Source organism: Thamnophis elegans, chromosome Z (assembly GCF_009769535.1).
Source record: "Thamnophis elegans isolate rThaEle1 chromosome Z, rThaEle1.pri, whole genome shotgun sequence".
Taxonomy (NCBI): domain Eukaryota; kingdom Metazoa; phylum Chordata; class Lepidosauria; order Squamata; family Colubridae; genus Thamnophis; species Thamnophis elegans.
In genome coordinates, this window is record NC_045558.1 from 116,045,505 (window position 1) to 116,071,035 (window position 25,531).

Here is a 25,531-nt window from a genome sequence, read left to right on the forward strand (position 1 = left end):
CTGTGTGTGCATGGATGGGGCTTTTCTTGCTTGGGATCCTGCTGTATAGGAAACATAGATCAAATATCCGACATTTAAAAACAACAGCAAAAAGACTTATGCCAATGGAGATTAATGAAATTTCCCCATGGTTGAAGAAAATTTTGAAATAATTTTGCAGTAATTGATGTAATTACAGGTAGTCCTGGAATTACAACAATTCATTTAGCAACTGTTCAGAGTTACAACAGCACTGAAAAAAAGTGAAAGTGTGAAAAAAGTATTTTTCACACTTGCAACTATTGCAGCATCCCCATGGTCATACAATCAAAATTTGGATGCTTGGCAATTGACTTATGGCAGGTGCAGTGTCCTGGAGTCATAAGATTGCCATTTGCATCTTTCTGGAAAGCAAAGTCAGTGGGGAAGTGAGATTCACTTAACAAACATGTTACTCAACTATGGCAAGGAAAGTTGTAAAAAGAGGCAAAACCTATTTAACAACTGTCTTGTTTAGCAGTGGAAATTTTGGACTTAATTGTGGTCATAATTGAGGACTACCTGTAATGAGCAAAAGAACCTGACATTTATTAACTGAAGTTACAGTTCACTAACTCTGGAATTCCTGCCCCCATCCGCCCATTTTCCTATTGATTTGGCCTATATAATTATACTGTTATGTTTAATGTCTTTAATTTGAATGTGCAAAGATGGGAATTAAATATTGCACGAGTGAGTTCCATCTGCAACCATTTATAATAATTGTAAATAAATGAGTGTAATATTCCAGAACCAAAGGCACATATACAGTAGTGGGTTAGTACAGACTTGACTAGCTGGCATTCTAGAGAACTTTGCCAAATAAACATGAGATTATAAATTAGTTATTAAATTGCAATATTCACTAATTCCAATAAAGCATGCTTTAAATGCAACCCAATTGCAACACAAGATTCCTACATATTTGCAATCAGTGTGTTTAATGGGCTTAATTTGCTGAAACACAAGATATATTGTTTCTATGAAATGTATAATATACAGATGAGTATTAAACATTTGTTGTGTTCAAAATCTGTTTCAGTAAGCAAGGAGCGAAACCTCTCATAACTATGCTGGTTTTGTTCTGTTTTGTTTAAATGGCACTGAAGATAATGAGTCTTTTTTGTTTTAGCTTAATAATTATAATTGGTTCATATCCCAAGGGCATGGATACATTATACATATTTTTAATGTAATGGAAGGGAACATTGAATACAGTGGAATAAATTCTATTAACCACATTTATTTTAATTTAAATGTATGCACGTGATTAGTGGGGTGTACATTTAATAATTAATAGTTTAACTTAGTTTTTGCTAACTTTCCAATGGAAGGCAGTTATATAAATGTGGGACTTGCAAAATATGCCCCAAAAGTATAGTTTTCTGTAGCTGCTTAAAAACTGTTATGTTTGTATACTTTTTTTGTCGAGTAAATCGAATAAACTGATAAATATCATTTTTGTCATGAATTACTGAATAACGTGCGTTGATATCAGTGAATATACGGTACCCAGGTTGGGGTGTTTTTTTTGGGGGGGGGGAGGGTGTAAGTAAAAAAAGTGACGCAATATGGATGAAAGACAGCGGAGAGGGGGATTCCGATTCAATCAGAAAATCCATGTGAAAAAAAGTGTTGTAATTATTTACCAGAAAATGCGATAATGCGCGGATAGCTAAAAGATACAACACATTCATAAACTTCCGGCAAAGTTTGAAAGCGGCCCCTTTCAATCAACTTCCAAGGGGGCGCTAGAGCGGTACAGCTCTACTTGAGGCTGCAACTCTATGGTCAAAACTTTGTGGTTCTTCGCAAGCGGAAGTCGCCAGGGAACGGAGTTTTTTTATGAGCGGAAAAAGTCATCGATTATGCGACAAAGACTTCCTGCAGCTTTTATTTGTACGTTCCCGGACGCGACGACGTGAAGGCCCTGCGCTTGCCCAGTGGTTGCGTGGTGTGAGGCTTTTTTTCCCGGCAAGGCCCGAGGTGAGCGCGTGTTGAGGCCGATTGCTCGGCGGTGGAGGCCGGAGGAGGCGAAGGGGAAGATGGGTGGAAGAGCTGGAGGGTGGCGGTGGTGGTGGAGGGGAAGCGACAGTAGAGTATTTGAGCGATCTGTAAAAGGGTGAAATAGGCAAAGTACATTCTTCTCCTGCATGCCTTGCCTTTCTGTGACCGGTTGGTTTCAAATATTATTTAGTTGGGTTTTGGACACGATATTTAGTAAAGTTTATGTATAGTAATGGGTGTTGTTATGAATGATTACCTATCACTTTTCCCCAACCATATGTTCTTCTAGATGTGTTGGTTTTCAACTATTACGATTCCCAAGGGGCCTAAGGATTGTGGGAGGAAGTCCAATATAGCTGGCTGGCATCAGGCTAGAGAGAAGACACATTTTTAAAAATGTCATTGACTCCCAGTAAACATTTCAGCCAAAGGGTGGAAGAGCCTTCAATCAGAATAGAGCTGGAAGGGACCTTGGGGGTCTTCTAGTCCAATCCCCTGCTCAAGCAAGAGACCCTAAATATCATTTCAGACAAGCGACAGTCCAGCCCCTTCTCAAAAATCTCCAGTGATGAAGTAGCCACATCTGAAGAAAACGGTTCCACTGATTAGTTGCTCTAACAGTTAGGAAGTTTTTCCTTAATTCCAGATTTTTTCTTTCCTGGATTAGTTTCCATCCATTGTTTCTTGTCCTGCCTACAGTGCTTTGGAAATAAGTTGACCCTCTTCTCTTTGTGGCAACCTCTCAAATACTGGAATACTGCTATTATGCCCCCTCCACGTCCTTCTCTAGACTAGCCAAATCCAAATCCTGCAACAAGTCTTCACATCTTTTAATCTCCAGGCCCTTAATTACCTTAGTTGCTCTTCTCTGCACTTTTCCCAAAGGCTCAACATCTTTATTGTACTGTGGTGGCCAAAAGTGGATGTAGTATTCCAGGTGTGGCCTTACTAAGGCTTTAAAAAAAGTTATAAAATTAGGGGAGGACAGTGCTTAACATGTTCTGAAGGAGATTCCTTGGGAATGACAATGATATGCAGTGTCACATCAGGCTTTTTTGTTTGTTTTTTATTTTGTTTGGTGAGGAGAGATGGGAGGGTTGTCTTTGGTTATTGTGATAAGTCTGTATTAGGCTGTCTATTGTAATTGTGGAATTGTTTTATTGATTATATCAAAAGTGAGTGGACTAGCTGGCTAGACTTCATACCTAATCTCAAGCATTAGACATCTCATCCATATAATGGTTCAGTTACATCTAACATTTCTTTTCTGTACAAGTAAAGTTTTTCTGGATCAAAGAATGGAAACATAATTTATATTCCAAACATTTTTCAAATCAATAGAAATAGCTGTATGAATATGAAAATGCTATATACTCACTGGACTTTTCAATCTTTATATTTTCCTCTAGGGTCAGAAATTGTACTTGAGTTACAATCCAAACTTGTTGCCATGTCACGTTTTTTTACTACTGGCTCAGACAGTGAGTCAGAATCGTCGCTCTCTGGAGATGAATTAGTAACCAAGCCTGTTGGAGGCAATTTTGGGAAACAGTAAGTATATATAGGGATGGTTAGGATTGGAGAGGTGGGTTCTAGGTTCCTAGAAAATAATTAGATTGGGTAAAATAGGCAGAGTGAGATTTTTATGACAAATTTTGCATATTGGTTCAGGCTATTGAGTGAAAGTATATGATATTGCAATTTGCATTTCTAGTCTAATCTCTGAATAGCATTAACTGCAGAACTGCAAAAGCTAATCTCATCCACAATTAAAAATAGCCAAAAAATATTCTGGTGTTAATGTTACTTATTGAAGCATCCCTGTAAAGATGCATTCAAATATATTATAAAACAATCCTCTTGGTGATTTTTTTAAAATGTTGGCATAAGATGTCTCTCTTAAACTTATTCTCCTCTGACTTCCAGTTTCTTCTGTCAATTACTCATAGATATCTATCAACTATTTTCCTTCTTGTCTTGTAGGCCTTTGATGCTGAGTGAGGATGAAGAAGATACAAAGAGAGTTGTGCGTAGTGCTAAAGACAAAAGGTGATGTATACTGGAAGAAGAAGGGCACTTAAAGTTTGGAGGATTGAACCAAAATTATATTTTTCAATCTCTGGAAAGTGCCTTATCCTGTTGGTGGCTGGTTTACATTGGGTTTGGTGGCCATAGCCTTCTTTGAGGCCATAGCCTTTATTCATGTCCTAAATACTATATATCTCCTTATTTTGCCTTTCTCTTCACTCCCCTGGTTTAATTGTTGTTTGTCCTCTTTTTCCTGTCTGCCAGATTTGAGGAACTAACCAATTTGATCAAAACAATCCGGAATGCTATGAAGATCCGAGATGTCACCAAATGTCTGGAGGAATTTGAGTTGCTGGGCAAGGCTTATGGAAAGGCCAAGAGTATTGTCGACAAGGAAGGAGTGCCTCACTTTTATATCCGCATCTTGGCAGATCTTGAGGACTATCTCAATGAGGTATTAGCTGGAGAGCATGATAGACAAGAACATTTTTGATTTTTGTTTTTTGTTTCTGATCAGAAAGGATTACACATTCCAATTTGTTTATCAGGAAAGTGCCTCTGTAATGTGTTGAAACATGCTTTCCCTGTGATACAAAAGAAATAGGATGATATCTCATCCAGAAGATCCACTATGCTTCTTTTTTCCAAAAAGTCTTTGATTCAGGCCACATAATAGTCAACCTCAGAATTGAGGCAAACATGTAAAGATAATCTTTCCTGACTCTAATCCTGTCTCTTTGTTTCTAGCTAGTTGCTGGTTCAGAATGAATTAATTACAATATAATATAGATAGTGCAGTCATGAAACATTTCAGAAAGTTTAGAAATCATGGTGTTCTAATCATTTTTCCTTTGTAGGTGAGTGGTAACCAATACATCTGAAAGTAACATTGGTTGATGTTTTAAAAGGGGGCATTATGTTATACATTGTGAAAACTAAAGCGAAAAGCTTCTTCTAAAGCTGTTTAAACTTCTGGTACACTGGGGTGCACAGTCAGAGCTCCCAACTCATATATGGGCCTTTTTTGTTATCATCAAATTATATTAATTAGCCCCTCCATTATTTACCAATGCATTTATCTACTGTGCATGATACTCGACCACCATGATCATCAGTGCTGCTGGAAGTCATGGAAATTGGAGAGCAGCATCTGGTGGATATCAAATTGAAATAAGGTCATCATCAGAGCTCTGCTTTTAGAGATTATGTAGCTATAGCAAGAGATAGAACTTCTTTGGCTCATTTATATCCCTCCATATCTTTCTTCACGTTCATTTAATTCTAATCAATTAATAGTAGTTTTAGTGTCTCTCTGGATTTTGGAGTTGGTATGTTTTTGATAGTTTGGTTTGTTTATTTTCCCAATTTTTCTTTCATAGTTTTAAGCCTTTTTGTGATCATTGCTCTGGCCTGAAAGAACTCTTCTGCTATCCCAAAGTGTAACAAACTCAATGCTTTGTATCTGTTGGGCATTTGAAAATGCTATCACCATAGTCATTTATACTTGCCATTTCTGAACTCACCTTGATGATAAGAGGGCATGTAAGCCAATGCTGTATGCACAATATTTGCCGGATTCTAGGGGAGTAATTATTGAATGAAATAGGTATTGCAGTCTGAGAAAGCAACCAGTGCTGCTCTCCATATGCATTATTTTGTCTTCTGTAGCTTTGGGAGGACAAGGAAGGCAAGAAAAAAATGAACAAGAACAATGCCAAAGCACTGAGTACTCTCCGCCAGAAGATCCGGAAGTACAATCGAGATTATGAAACCCAGATAACTGCTCATCGCCAGGTATTGACGTATGGAGGAGATGCTGCAGAGATGTATTTTACAACAACTACTGTGGGGAATTGATGGGTTGTCCATATTCACACTAACAGCAAACATGTAGATTCTGGCTGAAGGGAGGACTTGAATAGCCTTGTTTGCAATGGGCAAGAAAGTCCGTATGGGTAATATGGGGTAGGGTAGAATAATATATATCACGATCTCACCATATTGGTCATGTTCTCCTAGAATCCTGAACTATCAGCTGATGAAGATGAGGACAAGAAAAGTGATGATTCAGAGGGTAAGTGTTGATGAAAGAACCATGCAATTGGAGGGTGCCCTCTGTCCTGAGCAGGCGTTTTTATGATTTGGTGTGTGAAATCTCCCCTCTCAATGGTTCCTTCCATTTTCCGCCTTCAGGATCCTCTTCCTCAAGTGAAGATGGTGATGATGATGGAATGAGCGCAGCAGCTTTTTTGAAAAAGAAAGAAGGAGCACCTGAGAGTCGCAGCAAATTTCTCAAAAAGATAGAGGTGAGAGTTCCAGGAAAGAGCCTCTAAGAAAGATTTTATGGCTTCCCTCAAAGTAGGAGAATCTAAGCCTCTCTAGGAACATAAGACAGAAATGTCCATATTTTCTCAGACAGATTAATGTATGTCAGTCAGATTTTATTAGAGACAAAGCAGTTTTCTGCTAGGAGGAACTTTGCTGTACTTTGGCAGAAAATTCCTTTGGAAGATGATTTGCTGGATTAATACATATATATTTTTCTGACAGGATGAAGATAAGGAAGAAGAGGAGTCAGATGATGATGAAGATTGGGGCTCATCGGATTCGGAATCTGATTCAGAGTCAGATGAAGAAGACGGCAAATACACCTCCTTGGCTTCAAAGTTCCTTAAGAAGTAAGGACAACATTCCTTAGAGGCAAGGGGAGGTGGGAACCTTACCTTTGTGTAAGTGTCATCATGCCTTACAGGTTGTCCTTGGTTTATGATGGTAACTGGGACTGGAATTTCAGTCACTCAGCATTGCAGTTGTAGTGATGTGACTGCATCCCATAGTGACCACAATCATAGCAGTCCCCATTGCTGTCGTTAATCGATTACCCTAGGCTGTTAAGCAAGGATTTTCTTGGATCTTCCTGCTAGCTTCCAACAGCACACTCAATGGGGAAACCAGCAGGAAGGCAGGAGTCCCAGGCGGTTAAGTGGCTGGTGCCAGAGGTCAAAGGGCACAGAAATAGCCACTAGACCGGAGATGGCTGCTGCTGGGGATGGGAAGGTGGGAAAGCAACTTCTGTGATGCCACACATGCAACCAGCCTGGAGCAACTGCTGCTGGCAGTGGGAGGATGCAGAAGCTGTCCTGTGCTCTGCAATCCTTGCCACTCCCAACTGGCTTGGTTCCATTGCTTATGCATGCATGGCATTGCTCTTTATAAGGTCGTCTTCCTATGACGTTCCTAAAGCCTTATGAGAAGGCTGCACACAGCCTCAGGAAGGAGGCCTTCCACAGACAGAGTTGCCTGGCGACATGCCAGTCCAGGCTCAATTTGTGAACAGCAGTAAGAAGAAGACAACAAAGATCGGGGTGGGGGGTGGGGGAGAACAGCCGGGTGCATTGTAGCAGGATGACAGAGTGCAGGGTGACCAAAAGGGGAGGGATAAGGGGTTTGTAATAACATGCTTTGGTCTCTGCTAGTAGGCTCAAAGTGCCAGAATTTTGATCACATATCCGCAGGGACACTGCAGCAGCCATAACTTCAAGGATCGGGCATACGTGTGTCATTCGTTCAGGACTGTCATAACTTCAAATGGTCGCTGAATAAATGGTTCTTAAGTGAGGACTAATTGTGTATAGCTGTGCTCCTGAAGTTTCAGGCCCAGCTGATCATATTTATCTTGTTGTTTTTTAATCTTTTGCCTTTAATCTTCTATGCCTGTGCTTATGTCTCTCAAGGGCAGATGTTCGAGGTTATAGCCAGTAGCCCCAGTGGTTTATGTTGCGCCCTCTTGTATAACCAGGCATCTTAAAAGCTTAATTATTGTGTTTTTTTAGTTTCCCTCATGGTGTGAAATATCAGTGACTGATACTTTAGACCCAGGAAGTACTTGGATCAAGAAATTGAGATAGTAGTTGTGATTCTGACTTCTAAGCTGCCAAGTCTGGCAGTAGTTACCTATGCCATAGTTCCATTATGGTTAGATTATTACAATTTTGTTTTCTACCTGTTATTTTTGAAGAACATCCGAAATCTTACAATGACACAGGTTGCAACTAAGCTACTAACTGGTTCACAAAAGCAAAATCATATTTTGCCTACATTGATAGAGTTAGGCCCATTTTTCAACTATAAGTCAAAATGAAGGTTTTGCCTAAAATGTAGATCTGCTTTAACAGACAGCTGCCTATTCTTATCTGCTGTCAACAGGAGGGGAGGCCTCCTTAAAGATGTCTCTGCTTTCAAATCTGTCTGAAATGACAGGTGCTCTTTAAATGTAAGGACTCATTCTTGCTGGTAGTTAGAATCTTTAATATTATTATTTGCAAACCAAATTAAAGGTTTCCTATTTAGCTTGCAGAGCTTGGATTCATTGAATGGGTTTACCAAAAATGTAAATATTGCAGAATATACAGCCTCATGCTATATAACTCAGCTCCATTTCATGCTGAATAAACTAAATAGAAATAGAAAACTGTCTTTAGATAGATCTTTACTCCAAAAGCATTTTATTAAGATAAATTTGATAAAAATAAAAAAAATCTGATTTAAATTATTTAAAAAACCCAATTTTTAAATTTTTATTAAAAAATCATCAATTTTTATCCACCATGGTTCTCACATTTTTTACTTACAAGAAAAATCCTTGCCTTCTCCTTCAGCCAGACTTTATCACCTAGATTGTTGATAATTTTAGCTCTTTTTTTTAATTATTATACAATTGTATCACAGCGGCCAGTTGTTTTGCCGGATTTGGCATTGGTTACTAGTCGGGCCCCGCCCAGGGGCCTAGGACGTCGTAACGTATTTTCGTAATATGCGTGCAGATCCAAGCAGTGCGGCTTTTTGCATTTGACTGATGGTGATTTTGTCAATTTTTAACTGTTTTAAATGTAATTCCAGTGCTTTTTATTATTTATAATAATTATAAAATTATTATTATTACTATTATTATTATTATTATTATTATTATTTTAAATTATTTTATTTTTTTTGTTACATAAACAACACATACCCACAACAGTGGGGAAAAAAACAAAGCAAAAAAGAACAAGAACAAAACAGAGAAGAAGAAAAAAACCATCATCACATATAGCATGTCATTTGGTTACAGATGTTTTATTTCATTTATATCTGCATATAAATGAAATAAATTCAATTCAATTCAATTTATCATTCTTATACATTTATTATTTCATTTCATAGGTAATATACGGTTTGGGTTGCTTTGTTTACCATCCCTTTATGTTGAGATGGTACTTCCGCCAACTCAGATATAATTTAGTACAATTTTTTACTCCCTTACCTTACTAGTTTATCCTAACTATATTTCCCCCCACAGACACACTATGTATATACACAACAATAAAAAAAACAACACACACACACAGCAAAAAAAAACCAACAACACAAGTATATGTTATAAAAAAGTATATCAGCTGGTTACAAGTTTTTGTGCATCTCTTCCATTAATTCATATTAATTCAAATATCTTAATTCAAATGTTTACTATATTAACATCATCATACCTCCACTTTTAATTGACTACAGTTATTTAAACATCCTTCATCCTTAACTATACCAAAGATTTAATCCATAACCACATGCTGGCATTTCATTTACTTATTTATAAAATCCTCCATTAACATCAAATCCTCATATCCTGTTTTAGCTAAACATCCATAATATTTAATACCAAAAATTTCATCCTCCATATATATAATTTATTATTATTCTCCTTTATTTAGTTATGTCCTATATCATAGCATTTTCCCCCTATTAGTTAAAATTTAACTGTATATAATTTTATTTTATTTTTTATAATAATTATTGTGATTAATAACCTTTATATATAGTCCAAAGATATTTCTAACCTTCCCTTCTCATATCCAATTATTATTTATCATAGCAACTCAACATTATATACATTACTACCATTATCAATTATTATTCAACTATACCTATTACAAATGAATTTAACTAGGTTTAGCTAATTTTAAATTATACTCTTCCATCTATCAGCCTGTGTCTCTCCAGTAACAGAACAGCCTTAAATCTGTTGCCATTCGTGGGTCCAGTTCTCCAAACATCTTTATGAGCAAGTCCATACGAAGAAATCTTTGCACCTTTTTGTTTATGGTGCCTCTCATATAATGCTGCCGCCCTCTTTTTATTTCCTTTATCAGCTTGTCTTTAATTCTCAGTGGTGGTATCAAATGTTTTGCAGATGGTATTTCATAAAGTATGAATTCTTTAATGCTTCTCACTCCTTCTGCGCCCTGTCTTTTGAAGTAAATCTTCTGTGTGGCTGCTTCCCCTTCAGACATTCCATCTTTTTCTCCCTCAGAAGTAAACCAGTTGCCCCGATATTAGCAAATTGAGAATCTTTATCTCTGACATCCTTAGTTTGTATTTGAAGAACATTCTAAGTTTTTTCCTCATATTTTGTTGCTAAAAACACCAAATAATCCAATTTTCTCTCAATTCTATCTTGTGTAGCAGATAATTTCTGTAATGCTGAAAAAATCATTTGAATAGACGCTTGAATAGGCGCCATGTTTGTACGCAATTAGTATTTTTTCTTGAGAGCTCTGAGGTATTTACAAATAAACGCAGCTGGGAGCTGTACAATCTTATCAGATCTTAGACCAATACAGCCAAGCAATAAAAGTGTCAAGTTGTAAACAACAAATTATAGTGAATTGGTTTACAGCCCGCTTGCAGAGGATCAGAGGAGATGTTGGAGTAATCTATCCTTTGTCCGTGTGAATAACATTTAAAACATTTAAAAGGTAGGATAACCACCGTCCAAAAACCAATAAAAAGATCAAAATCGCCGCTAGATTCTTCTGTTCTTTAATTTAAATTAGCTTGAATTTTTAGGCACACTGTTTTTCTCTGAGTAATAAAATAATCTTACCAGCTGGAAACACTTTCGACATTCTTTAGAGCTATCTGCAGTTTCAGTTAGCCTTATGGCTAATCCGGAAGTCACTGGCAAAGGAGGTTATTTTCCCGATCCCCAGAGACTTTTGCGAACATCTCTGGGACCACTGGATTTCCTCCTACCTTTCACTGTCTCTCTGGGACAGCTTGGGTCCAAAAAGGGACCATCCAAATGCTTTGGAATAGAGGAGTTTCAGGAGTAGCCTGAAAGTCCGTCTTCTCACTGCTAAGCCCCGCCTTCTTCAATTTTAGCTCTTTTTACAGGATTTTTATTCCTTAAATTTTAGAGTTAACCAGTGTGCATGTTCTACACAGGCGGTCCTTGGGTTATGACAGTTTCTTCAAGGAGCATACAAAGTTGCCACCACAGTGAATGAAAAGGGCCTACGATGGGTCCTTGGAGTGCTGATCATTGTAGAATCCCTGCAGTGTGGGAATCATATCATGTGATCACGGTTTCCAGGTTTCCTGCTGCCTTCCCAAAAGCAAGGTCGGGGGAAGCTGGCAGGAATTTGGAAGTCATGATCATATGAGGTCCCTGCTAATGACTGCAGTCCTCATTTCATGACAGCAACCAGAACTGCTGGAATTGCTGTCATTAAGCAACAGGGACATAGGACACTGTGCCGATGATATCATTTAGAATTGGTATCAAAACTTGGAGATTTCCTACAGGTTTAAAGTTATATCACTTGATTTATTAGAAGTTGATTCCGATCTTAGCAGACCAGTATTCTGTGCAAGGGTAGGTAGATAGCAGGGAAATCTTGGTCTATTGGGGTAAAATAATCTCGCTTGTGAAGGTTTGGATTCAGATGCAATTTGTGGGATGGAAAGAAAGTATTCAAAGCCAACAATGTTTCTGGGATTAAGTCGTATAGCTAGCTCAAGATTTTAGAATCACACCTGAAGGGGAAAAACCTGATACGTTTAATCCTCCAAAATTAGAGTTGGCACAGAGGAGGAAAAGAGGATTCTGGAGAAGAAAAAAGAAGATAAAGCAAAGAAAAAACAAGACCGTAAATCCAAAAGGTATGAAAGCGATGAAGATCCCGAAAGCGGTGGATGGGAACAAGTCAAAGGAGGCGTCCCTCTGGTTAAGGTGAGGCATTGCCAGTGGCCTTTATTTCCATCCAGGAGATTAGACAGAGAGGGAATAGAAGGAATTTGGCAGTTTATCCTTTTTGTCCCCTCTCCCCCTGTAGGAAAAGCCAAAGATGTTTGCTAAGGGCACAGAGATCAACCATGCTGTGGTAGTGAAGAAACTCAACGAGATTCTACAAGCTCGTGGGAAGAAAGGCACTGATAGGTGAGACAAAGACGTCTTAACATTGCTGGGAAAGAGTAACTGAAATCATCCCCAAATTGACCGCTTGCTTTTTTCTTCTTCTGGGAGGCAAATAAGTAGGTCGTTTCTCAGATGGCATCCGGTTTAGATCAGGGTGTCAAACCCAAGGCCTGCAGCTGGTGACACTGCCAGCAAAAATTTGGTTGGGAGGACTACATACGGCCCTCCCCAAGCTCCATTTTTGGCTGCTAACGGCCTCCTGCAGCCCTGTGCCAGCAAAAAATGGAGCTCGGGGAGGCCATGTGTGGTCCTCTCAGACACCGTTTTAGCTGACAGGCCTGCTGGAGTCCACCAAGCTGGCAATTCCCCCCCCTCCACATTCCCCCCCCCCAGGTCAAACACAACCCTGATATGGTCCTCAATCAAATCGAGTTTGACACACCTGGTTTAGATTCTTGAAAGGAAAGATCGAAGGATTGACAATAACACAATCCTTTGATCTTCCCTTTCTCATTCTCTCTCCCTTTTCTTTCCTTCCCTATCCTTCTTTCCTTTCTCCTTCCCTTTCCCTTTCCTCAGTCAAAATCTGTTTTAAGAAAAGGGAGTCAGGCAAATTAACTTCAAGACCGAAAGTACAGAAGTCAATTATGAAAACAGCAAATCTGAGATGACAGTAAATATTTACACAGAGAAAGTCCACCTTGCCTGATATTGAAATCTTTTCCTCTGAAACGATCTGGTCAGTTATGAGTTTCATGTGGACATTAATACACAAGGCAACGTGCTTTGCACTGAAGCAGACTTCCTCTTTAATCAGTGGGATAGTAAGGAATTGAGCAACACTTACTTGTGTTTTAGACTAGCCTCAGCAAAATGTCTGTGGAGTTTCTGTTATCCAGGCCATGGTTGCCCCAAAGGTGCTTTTACAAGAGGCAACTGGACTTCCTTTGTTTTTCCCTGAAGATGTTTTGTTCCTCATCTAAGAAGCTTATTCAGAGCTTGGATGAGAAGCGAAACGTCTTCAAGGAAAAAACAAAACAGAGAACAAAAACGAAACAAAGAAAAACAAAGGAAGTCCATTGTCCTCTTAAAAAAGCACCTTTGGAACTAACCCCAGTTTTTATTATATTATCCAATCTCAAGAAACAGTGGTGCATCTTATAAACTTGTGACATGTTAAAAGATGGCTAATTGAAATGGGGAGCTGACCATTTTATCACCACACCGTGGAAGTGGGCTTAAGGCCTGTGTCTAGAATTTGCTGTGGCTTGTTTGCATCAGGCCAGACTAGACAGGGAGGGGCCACATGTTCCAGATTGAGGTTATGATTCAGCCTCTTGACTTGTTAGAGAAGTTTGAGAAGGACTTCTGCATAAGAAGGGGTGTGGCCAAACATTTCCATCCTCTTTTATGTTCACTTTTAGAAGGACAAGCGCTTTGGCTTCTTTTAAATTTACTCCGAAACTTACAAATTGAGCAAAAAAAAAAAAAAAACCCTTTCAAAATTGTCATTTTTGTTGCTGAACACTGTTGGAATGACATAATGGTGTTCTGGGAGTTACAGATGAGATACAATGGTTAGAATATCAGTAGCACTTACATACTGCTTCACAGTGCTTTACAGCCCTCTCTAAGCAGTTTACAGAGTCGGCATCTTGCCCCCAACAATTTGGGTCCTCATTGTACCCACCTCGGAAGGAAGGAAGTTTGAGTCAACCTTGAGCTGGCAACAATCGAACTGCTAAATTATAGGCAGCTGATAGTCAGCAGAAGTATCCTGCAGTACTGCATTCTAACCACTGCACCACCATGGCTCATAATGGTTAAGAATGGTTAAGTGAAAGGCTTTAGAACAAAGTCCAATGGGCTGCACTGAGTTTGAGGAACTAACTGAAAATAATAATCTGCCATCTCCTCACACCTATTGTCACAGTACTCTCTACCCTTTTTGTGATCCTCCACAGGGCTGCCCAGATCGATCTTCTGCAGCTTTTGGTTGGAATTGCAGCAGAGAACAAATTGGGAATAGCCATTGACCTCAAAATCAAGTTCAACATTGTTGCCTCTTTGTATGATTACAACCCCAACTTAGCTACATACATGAAGGTATGGGGGAATAAGAAAGGAAATTAATTAATTCCAATGTGCCACAAGAGTTTGTCCCTTGCCCACATTGGCTGTGAGAGATGTGACATGGAAGATTGGTTGTTTTATTCCTATAATACAGGAAGTCATCATGTCCACAATTTATGTTATTAAATGAGAAATATGATAAGTGAGCTTTGCCCTATTTTATGACTTTTTTACCACATTTGTTAATTGAATCACTGCAGTTGTTAAATTAGTGACACGATTGTTAAGTGAATCTGGCTTCCCCGTTGACTTTGCTTGTAAGAAGGTTGCAAAACAGGATCATGTGACCCTGAGATATCGCAACTGTCATAAATATGAGCCACTTGTCAAGCATCCGTATGTAAATCATGTGTCCATGGGAATGCTACAAGTGTGAAAAATGATCATAAGTGCCTTTTTTCAGTGCCGTTGTAATTTCGAACAGTCACTAAATGAGCTGTTGTAAATCGAGGACTACCTGTAGCATGGTTGTTAATGATTTCCTCTTCATTCTCCTTGTTTGCAGCCAGAGATGTGGCAGAAATGTCTCAGTAGCATTGATGAGCTGCTGGACATCCTCTTTGCGAACGACATCGACATTGGACAGAACATTGCAGAGGATTCTGAAAACCTGGACAACCCTGAGCAGGTGGGTTTCTGTAGGGCATTCCCACCTATCAATCATCCAGCTATATATTATGTAGGTAGCCTTTAACCTAGGACTGGCTGCTTAGCGCCTGTTAAGTTAAGATGGATTTCCCCCAAAAAGTGCTTACAATCTGGATTCAAAGTTCTAATGGCTGCCGCCCTTCCCTGTAGTCATGTGATCACATTTTGGTTACTTGGCAGCTGGCCCACATTTATGACTATTGGCAGCATCCCATGGTCATGTGATCATGATTTACAAAGGGCTCCCCCCTCCCCTTAGAAATTGATGTTAATTTTTGGGTTTTGGCAAAAAAGCACCCAATGCAGAGAATGGAATCTCTAAATGACCATCCCAAAAAACATAAAAGGAGGTTGGTCACAAGGATGCCTCACTTAACAACCATCATGATACACGAATGAAAATTCCAGGCTCTGTTACAGTCATAAATCGAGGACTACCATATTTTTTAGAATATAAGACACACCTTTTTCCCTCAAAAAAGAGGGTGAAAATCTGGGTGCGTCTTATACACTGAATACAGCAATTTTTGCCCCCTTCACCAAAATGGCCGTGCATAACTTGTAAGAGGCTTTCAGAGAGCTCCTGAGGGCTGTGGGAGGCAGAAATGAAAAAACAGACCATTTTTTGTTTGTTTTCGCCCCCGCCCCCAGCACTCTACAAGTCTCCTAAGGGCTATTCATGCCCCTTTTTTGGGTGGAAAAAAATGAGCCGTTTTGGAGAGATTTGCAGAGTGCAAAAACTTTTTTTTTTTTTTAAATTGCCTCTTCAAAACTTTGGTGCATCTTATACTCCAAAAAATACGGTACTTGTAGGGAGGGCTGAATGAAATCTGCAAAGATCAAAGAGGATGCTGCTTCACTGGCAGACCAAGGGGAAAAAAGTGTTTTTATTTATGCCACTTTCCCAAGAATGCTGCATGGACAGTCCGATCACCTCCATATCCTTATAACTGGGAGTAATGGTGATAATAACTCAGTCCAGTAGGAAAGTTCCACACTGGAGAAAGCTTAAGATGAGTCTGCTTGTCCTAATCCCCACTCCTTCCTTTCTGCCTTTCCATGGCCAGCCCTTTCGCATACGTGGATGCATCTTGACCTTGGTGGAGCGGATGGATGAGGAGTTTGTGAAAATCATGCAGAACACAGACCCCCATTCTCAAGGTGAGTGAGTTTGTACACCAACATGTCCATCACAAAGTGGTGTTTGAGAGGTGAGGGAAGAAGGGCATCCATTGAAAGTGGAGGTAATGAAGGGCAGTGGGTTGGGACAGGGATACCTTGCCTGATAATAGGAATATTTGGCTCCTGTTGAATGTTTTCTCCAACAGAATTGCCTCTTTTAACCAGACAGAGGAGGATTGGTTTCTTCAGAAATTTGGAGCCTGTTAAATTGCAAAGTTGAAATTCACCCTTATTTTTTCATGTTACTATGCCTTGCTTACAGAAGAATAGCTCTAACACTTAGACTTATATACCGCTTCATAGTGCTTTACAGCCCTCTCTAAGCAATTTATAGAATCAGCATAATGCCCTAAATAATATGCTGGAATACAGAGAGCTAACAAATCCAGCGTCTTTAAGCTGCTGAGCCATTGTGCCTCCATTGTAGATAACAAAAAGGTTATATGTCAGCATGAAAGGGCTTGGTGATCCAGGGCCTTCCTGTTTCTGCTTTTTTAAATTACATAATTGTAAGGGTGTAAAAACCACTCATATTTTGACCACCTCTCCATATCCACCAAAATGAAAGCTGATGGGGAGTTGAGGTTTTGCAGGACTGCATTGCCAGATTCCACCTAATCAAACAAGGGAAACTTTCCACCCTCACCTCTTGTAAATGACCGAGCTAAGCATTTGTGGTACTTTTCTCCTAGAATATGTGGACCACCTGAAGGACGAGGGCCGAGTCTGCAAGATCATAGAACGGGTGCAGACTTACCTGCAGAGCAAGACAAATACGGATGAGATCTGCCGTGTTTACCTGCGCTGTATCCTCCACACCTATTACAAGTTTGACTACAAGGCTCACCAGCGCCAGCAAGGCCCAGCAGGAGACAGCAAGGTAAGATGGCCCCTCTGGTAGGCAAGGAACATCTGTAGTTGGTTTGCAAAGGATCTTCCCTCTCCAGAGAGAGAAATTTGCCTGTCTAGGTCAGTGCTTCCACATCACCATCACCTTCTGCTGATTGACAGATGCTGGGGATTGGATTTGGAAGCTATGCCCTACAAAGCATACAGCTTTATAAAATAAAAATAACACCTTGAAATCGGTTTCTAGGAAACTTCATAGACCAGTGATTCTCAACCTTGGCAGTTTTAAGCATGCTAGCTGGATAGCTGGAGAATTCTGGGAGTTGAAATCCACACATCTTAAAGTTGCCAAAGTTGAGAATTAAACATTCTGTTACAAAGCCACAGCGTCCAGCATTTGAGGCCAGTCCTCCAATCATATAACAAATTCCCTTGTTGGGAATCCGGAATGTTAAACTGTAACAAAAACAGTTTGTTCTAAGCAGCATTTTTGTATTCACTGGCAAACGAAAGTAACATATAGTAGAGCTTATATGTAGTTTGGGATTTAACTATTGAGTTAGTGATATTTTCTGAGTTTGGTGGTTTTCCTGCAGGTATTTCATCACCAGACTAAATAACATTATCGATACAAGCTCAGACATCCCCAAGAGGAAAGCAGAGGTTAGAGAAAGATTGGTTTGTTAGGGCAGAGCTGTGTGCAGTATTTGTGACCAAGGACCATACTGGTAAAAATACACTTTCCCCCCCCTCCTGTTATATTAAAAATTAGACTTTGGATTTCCTGTGACTTGGGGATCATTGTTAGATTTCTTGCAAGATAAGGAGAAAAGGGAACTTTTGGAATTTGAGATTTCAGTCTGATCTGACCAGAGAAATATTGTGCTTGGGGTTAAAGTTGGGGTTTTTAATGTATGCTTATTCATATATGACAATTTACTATATGTTAGATTAAAATAGTTTAAATACTGGATATTCATTGAAACTAGAGACATGTTGCATTATATAATACCTTTGTATTGAAAAGAATTTAAGATCACTTTTACATTTGTTCAACATATTTTTTCTGTCACTCTTCTGTCCTGTTATTCCCCTCCCCCCCATTTCATGTCAGTTTGTACTTTAATGTTCACTTATGAAAAATAACAAATATGTTTGCAAAACAAAATACAAATCATAGTTTGGCTAAAACCTTCAAGAGTGCTTTTAAAAGGCTGCGTGCAGCTTTGAGACTGCAAGTCGAACACTTTGCATTAGAAGTATGTGATTTATTGATCCTGGGGCTAATTTATACTCTCTGCTTCTCTCAGTCTGAACAAGACCAAGCAGAAAACGAGGGGGAAGATTCTGCAGTGCTGATGGAGCGCCTTTGCAAATTCATCTATGCCAAGGATCGGACAGACCGGATCCGCACCTGTGCCATTCTCTGCCATATTTATCACCATGCCTTGCATGATCGCTGGTACCAGGCCCGTGACCTGATGCTCATGAGCCACCTTCAAGATAATATCCAGCATGCAGACCCTCCAGTGCAGGTTAGAGAGGAACAAGCAATTTGGTAGCCATTGAGAACCAATATTAAACTTGCCTGTTTGATGGTAGTGGTGGTGGTGATAGCACAGAGTTTGGATGGACAGCAGACTTTTTTGCTGTCCTATTCTCTTTGGTCTGCTTGGAGGCAAACTACCTCTCCAATGGGGCAAGCCACAGCTTCCTCTAAACAAAACTCATTCAACCAAGCAGCCTAGGAGAGAGGGAAGCTTAAAATTCTGCTTGACAATATGTACTGTGGAAGGGCAGCAATAAGAATCAGTTATTTGAGCAGCTGCTGAATTCTCCATGGGATCCGAGGGCAGATAATAGGAAAAAAGGTGCTGATAGTTTCGCCTTTTCAAACCCTTTTGTTCCCCCCCCCCCCCAGATCCTGTATAACCGGACGATGGTTCAGCTGGGGATCTGTGCCTTCCGCCAGGGCTTGATCAAAGATGCTCATAATGCTTTGCTGGACATTCAGTCCAGCGGAAGAGCGAAGGAGCTGCTGGGGCAGGGTCTCCTGATGCGTAGCATGCAAGAACGCAACCAGGAGCAAGAGAAGATCGAGAAGCGCCGGCAGGTTCCTTTCCACATGCACATCAACCTGGAACTCCTGGAGTGTGTCTACCTGGTCTCTGCCATGCTGCTTGAGATCCCTTACATGGCTGCTCATGAGTTTGATGCCCGTCGGCGAATGATCAGCAAGCAGTTCCACCATCAGCTGCGGGTGGGCGAGCGCCAGCCTCTTCTTGGTAAGCGGTCCAAAGGATGCTTAATTTACCCCCCAAAGATGCAGTTCCAACCATCATCTATTATAGGCTTTATTGTCATTGTCCAAAATAAATACAACAAAATTGTTGTACATCTACATCTAAGAGGATTAAAGGGAATCTGGTTCTGCCAACCAGAAACAGATAGAAACCAACAGGGACGAAATGAAGGCAACATTGTCATTCCATTTGTGTTTCCCAGAAAGTACTAGTAAGAGATACAGTAGATACAGTCTACTGAGTGGTTTTAAGTCAGGAACTACCTATAATATGAATAACCATGGTGGCTGAGTTGAGGTAGATTGCTAGCCCACAAACCACAGCTTACCAAGGAAATAATTGTATTCTGTGAATACAAAACAAAACTATATTCTGCTCTGATATAATGTATGACATTAACCATCATTTGATACTGGAAGAAATATTTAGCCTTCCTGACTGGTAATATGTTCGGAGAAAATACAACATGTCCTGAAACTAAAGCCTTGCCACATTTTTCGGGTGGGCAAAAATATTAACACCCCCCCCTGAAAATAAGCCCCCTAGACACACACACCCTGGCCAGGCAGAGCACCGCTCACCGACCTAGCGGTATCCCGAAAGGGCCAAGCCCGGGGGAGGGGAGGCAGAAGAAAGGCACTCACATTGCTTGGCACCTTCAGGATATCGCTAGGTTGGGGATATCGCTAGGTTGCCTGGCTGGAGGGGGGAGTTGTGCAAGCGTCACCATGCCCTGGGCCAGCTGTCCTTGCAGCAGCCGCCGAGCTCCGAGCAAAACCTCTTCTCTGGCTTCCAAACTCCGGAACTCTGCTTCCGATTCTTCCAGCAGCGGCCGCTCTAGGAGTGTTTTCTATGGTTATGGGCAGAAAAGCCTGACCATAACCATAGAGCATTATGCGCCAAGCCGCGGGAGCTGGGGGGCGGGCAGAGCGCCACATGGCTTGGCGCCTTAGGGATACCCCCTAGGTCAGTGAAGGGTGCTCTGCCTAGCTGGAGAGGGGGTTTGCCTGGTGGCTGCTCGTGAGCATGGTCACCTAATAAGCCCAAGGCCATATTTCGTGGGTCAAAAAAATATAAGACCCTGTTGTATTTTCAGGGAAACACGGTACGTTGGGGGGAATTAAGCCTTCATGGTTTTTTTAAATTAGCTTTTTTCCTCTGACAAATTTAATCTATAAATCAACTAATATTTGGGGAACTCATCTGCTTTTATAACAGAGTCTGCTTATTCCTTATAGTTAAATACATGGTTTAATTCTTTTATAACATGAAATCGGTCATTTTCTGGAATAGCAATGTAATACTTTTTTCTCCTTAAGGGATTGTGGCTTATCCATTTAGATAATTAAAATTCTCTCTAATGCATTTGAGGAACATCCTTTTCATCTTTCCCCACCTGTCTCTCTTTCCTTGCTTCAGGCCCCCCTGAATCGATGAGAGAACACGTTGTAGCAGCATCCAAGGCTATGAAGATGGGTGACTGGAAGACATGCCACCGTTTCATTGTCAATGAGAAAATGAATGGAAAAGTCTGGGATCTGTTTCCTGAGGCTGATAAAGTGCGCAACATGCTTGTCCGGTCAGTTGCAAAAGGGATATATTGTGAGAGAAGGGAGTCATAGATGCGATGGAATGTAATGAGGTGGGAGATTCCCAGGTGGGAGGGGCTGCATTTCTGAAGTGTAAGAGACAACTCAGTCTGGATATTACATGTGAGAGAAAAGGGTGTTTAGTTTCTCCCTAACAGTTCATGGAGTATATTTTAGGTGCAGATAGAGCCCTCCATCTGGCAAGATTTTCTCTATAGAGGTGTAAAACAATAACGCAGCTTGGAAGAATTGCCATCTATTATTATTGATTTTGGGCCTCCCATAGTTCTAGGAAAAGCACAACTATTTCCAGTTTTGCTCCAATATATTACTGGAACGGTGGCAGCAAAGATGGGGTGGAAATTTAGAGACCTGAAATGTATCTGTGATTTTGAAGGATAAAATCTTGGGGACAGAAATTTAAGTAGAGAGAGGCTGTTATACCTCATTCTCACTGCTGCTGCTGCTTTTTCTCTCTCGTCCTCATCCCAACAGGAAGATCCAAGAGGAATCTCTCCGAACCTATCTCTTCACATACAGCAGTGTTTATGACTCCATCAGGTACAGTCATATTGGGGGTCCGGAGGAGGAAAGAGGTCCATGGTTGACAGTGATGGCATTTCTGCAGAGTAGCACTTTGCCCTGAATATGGCCCTGAATATGGGACTGCATATATTCTATTGATAAGAAAGTTGACTGTGGACAACGGGTTTCAGAATTCCCTTTCAATTATCTGACTTATCTGTGCAGTACTTGGTGGTTAGTGTAACTCTGGTCCTTAGTTGCAGACCCATCCGTCCTACTTTTTTCTCAATAAATTTCCTTTTTGGCAAGAGGCTAATCTATCAATCCTAAATAGCTGACTCTCACAATTCTCTGCTTTCTATGGTCCACCTTCCTAGCATGGAGATCCTGTCCGATATGTTTGAGCTGGACCTGCCCACTGTGCACAGCATCATTAGCAAGATGATCATCAATGAAGAGTTGATGGTGAGAACTTTGTGTAAGGCAGGCTGGGGCAGCTAGAGAAACTAATTGCATCAAGAGGAAGGGGCAGGAGGAATGACCTGCTTCAAAGAATAGCAGGAAGAGGCCCATCCATCCATAGACAGTTTCTGCACCAGCTTCAAGAAGACAAGACTATGTAAGAGCTAAAACACACAGAGAGAATCTTTAGTCACAGACCTAATTTGTAATAATACCACATGTCATCATCATCATCAAGAACAACCTCATTAAACAGTTATATGGGTAGTCCTTGACTTAACAACCACAATTAAGACCGAGATTTCCATTGCAAAGCAGGCGGTTAAGTGAGTTGCGTTTGATTTAAAGACTAATTTTGCCACAGTCGTTATGTGAATCGCTGCAGGTGTTGAGTGAATCACAGTCATTAAGCATATCTGGATTTTCATTGACTTGGCACTAGAAGCTGGCTGGGAAGGTTGCAGGTGGCAATCATCTGATCCCAGGATGCTACAGCCATTGTAAATGCATGCCAGATTTCCCAAGTTTTGATTTCATGGCTCCCAGAATACTGCAGGGATTGTAAGTGGCCAGACCAATTATAAGTTACTTTTTTCACTGCTGAGGCTATTCTTTTAGTCCGCAAAGCCATTGTAGCTTTGCTGACTCAAAGAATAAAATAGTCCTCAACTTACAACCACAATGGAGCCCAAAATTTATGTTGCTAAGTGAGAAATTTGTTAAGTGAGTTTTGCCCCATTTTACAACTTTTGTGAAGTGAATCACTGCAGTTGTTAAATTAACATAGTTGTTTAAGTGCATCTGGATGACTTCACTTGTCAGAAGGTTGCAAAATGCGATCACATGACCCCGGGACACTCCAACTTTCATAAATGGGAGTCAGCTGTCAAGCATCCGAATGTTAAATCGCATGACCTTAGGGATGATGCAAAGGACATGAGTGTGAAAAATGGTCATAAGTCCTTTTCTCAGTGTCGTAGGTTCAAATGATCGCTAAGCAAACTGTTGTAAGTCGGGGACTACCTGCAGTTGTAAGTATAGGGCTACCTGCATTGGCAAATACCCCATTAAACAAGGGGAAATTAGACTGAATCAAAACCTTGTGGTGGGTAGGAGAAATACAGCATTCAGGTCAGAGTCAGTTTCATGCTCTGTGTAGAAATTTCATTTTGGTAGAAGTAGGAAGTCACAACATAGGAAAGGAATCTCTTTCTAAAGATTTCTAATATGTACAAGCTGCTCTGTGCCTTTCTTTTCTAGGCCTCCTTAGATCAGCCAACCCAGACAGTTGTGATGCATCGAACAGAGCCCACCACCCAACAAAACCTGGCATTGCAGCTGGCTGAGAAGCTGGGCAGCCTTGTGGAGAACAATGAGAGGGTCTTTGACCAGAAGCAAGGCACTTACGGTGGCTACTTTCGGGGTAAGTTAAAGCCCTGGTGTCCCTGGTACTTAACTATTTTTGCTGGCGCCTTATTTTTCTTCCATTCTATTAACTGTTACATATAGGCACAACGCATAAACACGTTCATGTCTGAACTACCCTTTTAACAAAGGGAAAAATATTTCAGCGGCTGTAGAACACAATCTGAAAATACGTTGAAAGTTTCCTTTACTAAGTGTTTTATTTTCCCTGTTATCAGGGCAGGAAACTTCCTTTCTTTTCATTACAGGATTCAAGTCCATCTTGTTCTAATATCCCTTAGTCAGTCAGTTCCGTTTGTTTCCTGCCCTCTACCCCAATGAAACCTCGAAAGCCGAAATGATATTTATTGTTGTGGCCAGCCAGAGAACTGGCTGTAGATTCAGACAGTGAGGAAGTTGGGGAGGAGCGTGGGCCAGTCCTGGAGTCTGGGGAAGGATCTGATGAGGGCTCTGTGTCGGAGGCAGAGAGGGGGCCAGAGCCGTATGCCAGTTGTCAGCTGCCTTCAGAGTCAGACATCAGTGAGGCAGATGAACAGCTGGAGCCTGTTCCCAGTTTGCGCATGCGCAGAGTTGCCAGACAAAGGAACAGCTAAAGGGGTCGACTTGGGAGTAAGGCCACAGGTGGACGATGAATGGCCCCTCCCAGAGGAAATAAAAGAGGAGCAAGGGGAGCGGAGTTTCAGGAGACAGTTCGCTTAATTGGTTCATGACTCTTGAAGATTCCTTGCCAGGTTTTGCAGATTCTGGCCTGTCAGCTCTCCAAGCCAGATAAGGTCTGTGTCTGTAAATCCTCCCTTGAAAGACTTTGCTGGATGTGAATGAGCAGAATTCCTTATAAATTAATAAAATGTTTTTTTGTCGGGACAAGGAGTTTGCTTCTTGGGAAGCCTAGGTCAGAACATTAATTCGATGGCCATTTATTGTTTCCTTGTCCCTGGTCCATATTTTGCTACAAAATCATTCGTTTCTGTTTTGCTTGCTGTTTTCTCCTCTGCTGGTACCTCCTAATCGGCTCATGTCTTATCTTGCAGACCAAAAGGATGGCTATCGTAAGAACGAAGGGGGCTACCTGCGTCGGGGAGGATATCGGCAGCAAGAACGTCAGAGCAACTACTAAACTTAGAACCGCTTTTATTCAATTTTATTCTTTCTCCAAATAAAAGAGCCACTTTTATTTGGAGAGAGAGGGGATACCGTGACCATAATGTGAACCAATAAAACAAAACTTGCTAAAAAGGAAGTCTATTTAGTGTCCTTGGGAACAGCCCAGATAAATTAATGAATGTGAATCATCAGGCTCCATTACATTCCCAACCTTTAGTAGTTACTACCTGAACCTTGGAAAGAAAGGATGACCGTAGCAAGGGGTCCTAGACTGAGGTTTCTTTCATTTTCAGTCTTAATAGGATCAGAAATGCCTGAAGACAAGGAACTTCTCCTCAGAGAAGGTTTGTTAAAAGTGGTGTTCTCAAAAATCAGATCTGAAGAAACAACCCCAAATAACCGTTGCTGGAGCATTGCTTGTGTTGAATGTATCTGAAACTAAATAAACAATAAGTGTGAAGCATGCCTGTTTGGCTTTAAAATAGTTTTGCTACCTGCCATTGTTTCTGGACTAGCAGGGAGGCAACCATATTGTAAATTGCAGGGTTCCCCCCCCCCCCCCCCCAATGCAGCCTTTTAACAAGTTGGCTCTAAAATTCTGGGAAAATAGTTACTGTCTTAGCAAGACTCTCTCACTCGTCATGCAGACTCATCCTCAGCAACTCCCTTGAAATTCACAGCTTTTATGTTATTTGGATGATTGTTGGTGAGTGGCTGATTTAGCAGCAGACAACAGTCTTGTGAGCGGGGCAGCCATCTGTTGGTGGAAAAAGTCATCTAATGATTTCCCTCGTTCACATGGAGATTTAAACTGCAGTCTCTAGTCAAAGTCCAACTGTTACAGTATTAGGCTTCATCCACATTACTTATTAAGCACCACTCGTTTATTTATTGCATCCATATGCTTGTACAATACAAGGAAAAGTGACACGGGCTTTGTCTTTCTGTCCACTCCAAATGGCCGCTATCTTTCCTGCTGTCTCTGTTGCCTTTGCCACAACATACTAGCCATGTAAACATTTAAGGCC

At 40.7% G+C, this 25,531-nt stretch overlaps 1 protein-coding gene across 1 annotated transcript; it reads left to right on the plus strand.

Moving 5' to 3' along the window:
* Positions 1–1,897: 1,897 nt before the first annotated feature.
* LOC116522146 (eukaryotic translation initiation factor 3 subunit C-like) lies at positions 1,898–24,635 on the plus strand. The gene is made up of 21 exons (XM_032236834.1): positions 1,898–2,004; positions 3,435–3,576; positions 4,009–4,074; positions 4,318–4,507; positions 5,722–5,847; positions 6,073–6,127; positions 6,247–6,359; positions 6,604–6,731; positions 11,944–12,097; positions 12,201–12,304; positions 14,248–14,389; positions 14,922–15,044; positions 16,132–16,225; positions 16,939–17,126; positions 18,406–18,630; positions 19,017–19,380; positions 20,818–20,977; positions 21,483–21,548; positions 21,890–21,977; positions 23,235–23,397; positions 24,431–24,635. Exons 2-21 carry the CDS (start codon positions 3,476–3,478, stop codon positions 24,514–24,516), a joined length of 2,736 nt encoding a protein of 911 aa, XP_032092725.1. The 5' UTR covers positions 1,898–2,004; positions 3,435–3,475; the 3' UTR covers positions 24,517–24,635.
* The last annotated feature ends 896 nt before the right edge of the window (positions 24,636–25,531 follow it).

What these genes read in the sequence shown, in the direction of transcription:
- LOC116522146 (XM_032236834.1), top strand. Translation starts at nt 3,476, where the DNA reads ATGTCACGTTTTTTTACTACTGGCTCAGACAGTGAGTCAGAATCGTCG. An exon ending in AATTTCTCAAAAAGATAGAG is followed by an intron (nt 6,360 to 6,603) that starts GTGAGAGTTCCA and finishes TTTTTCTGACAG; the next exon opens with GATGAAGATAAGGAAGAAGA. An exon ending in ACTTAGCTACATACATGAAG is followed by an intron (nt 14,390 to 14,921) that starts GTATGGGGGAAT and finishes CCTTGTTTGCAG; the next exon opens with CCAGAGATGTGGCAGAAATG.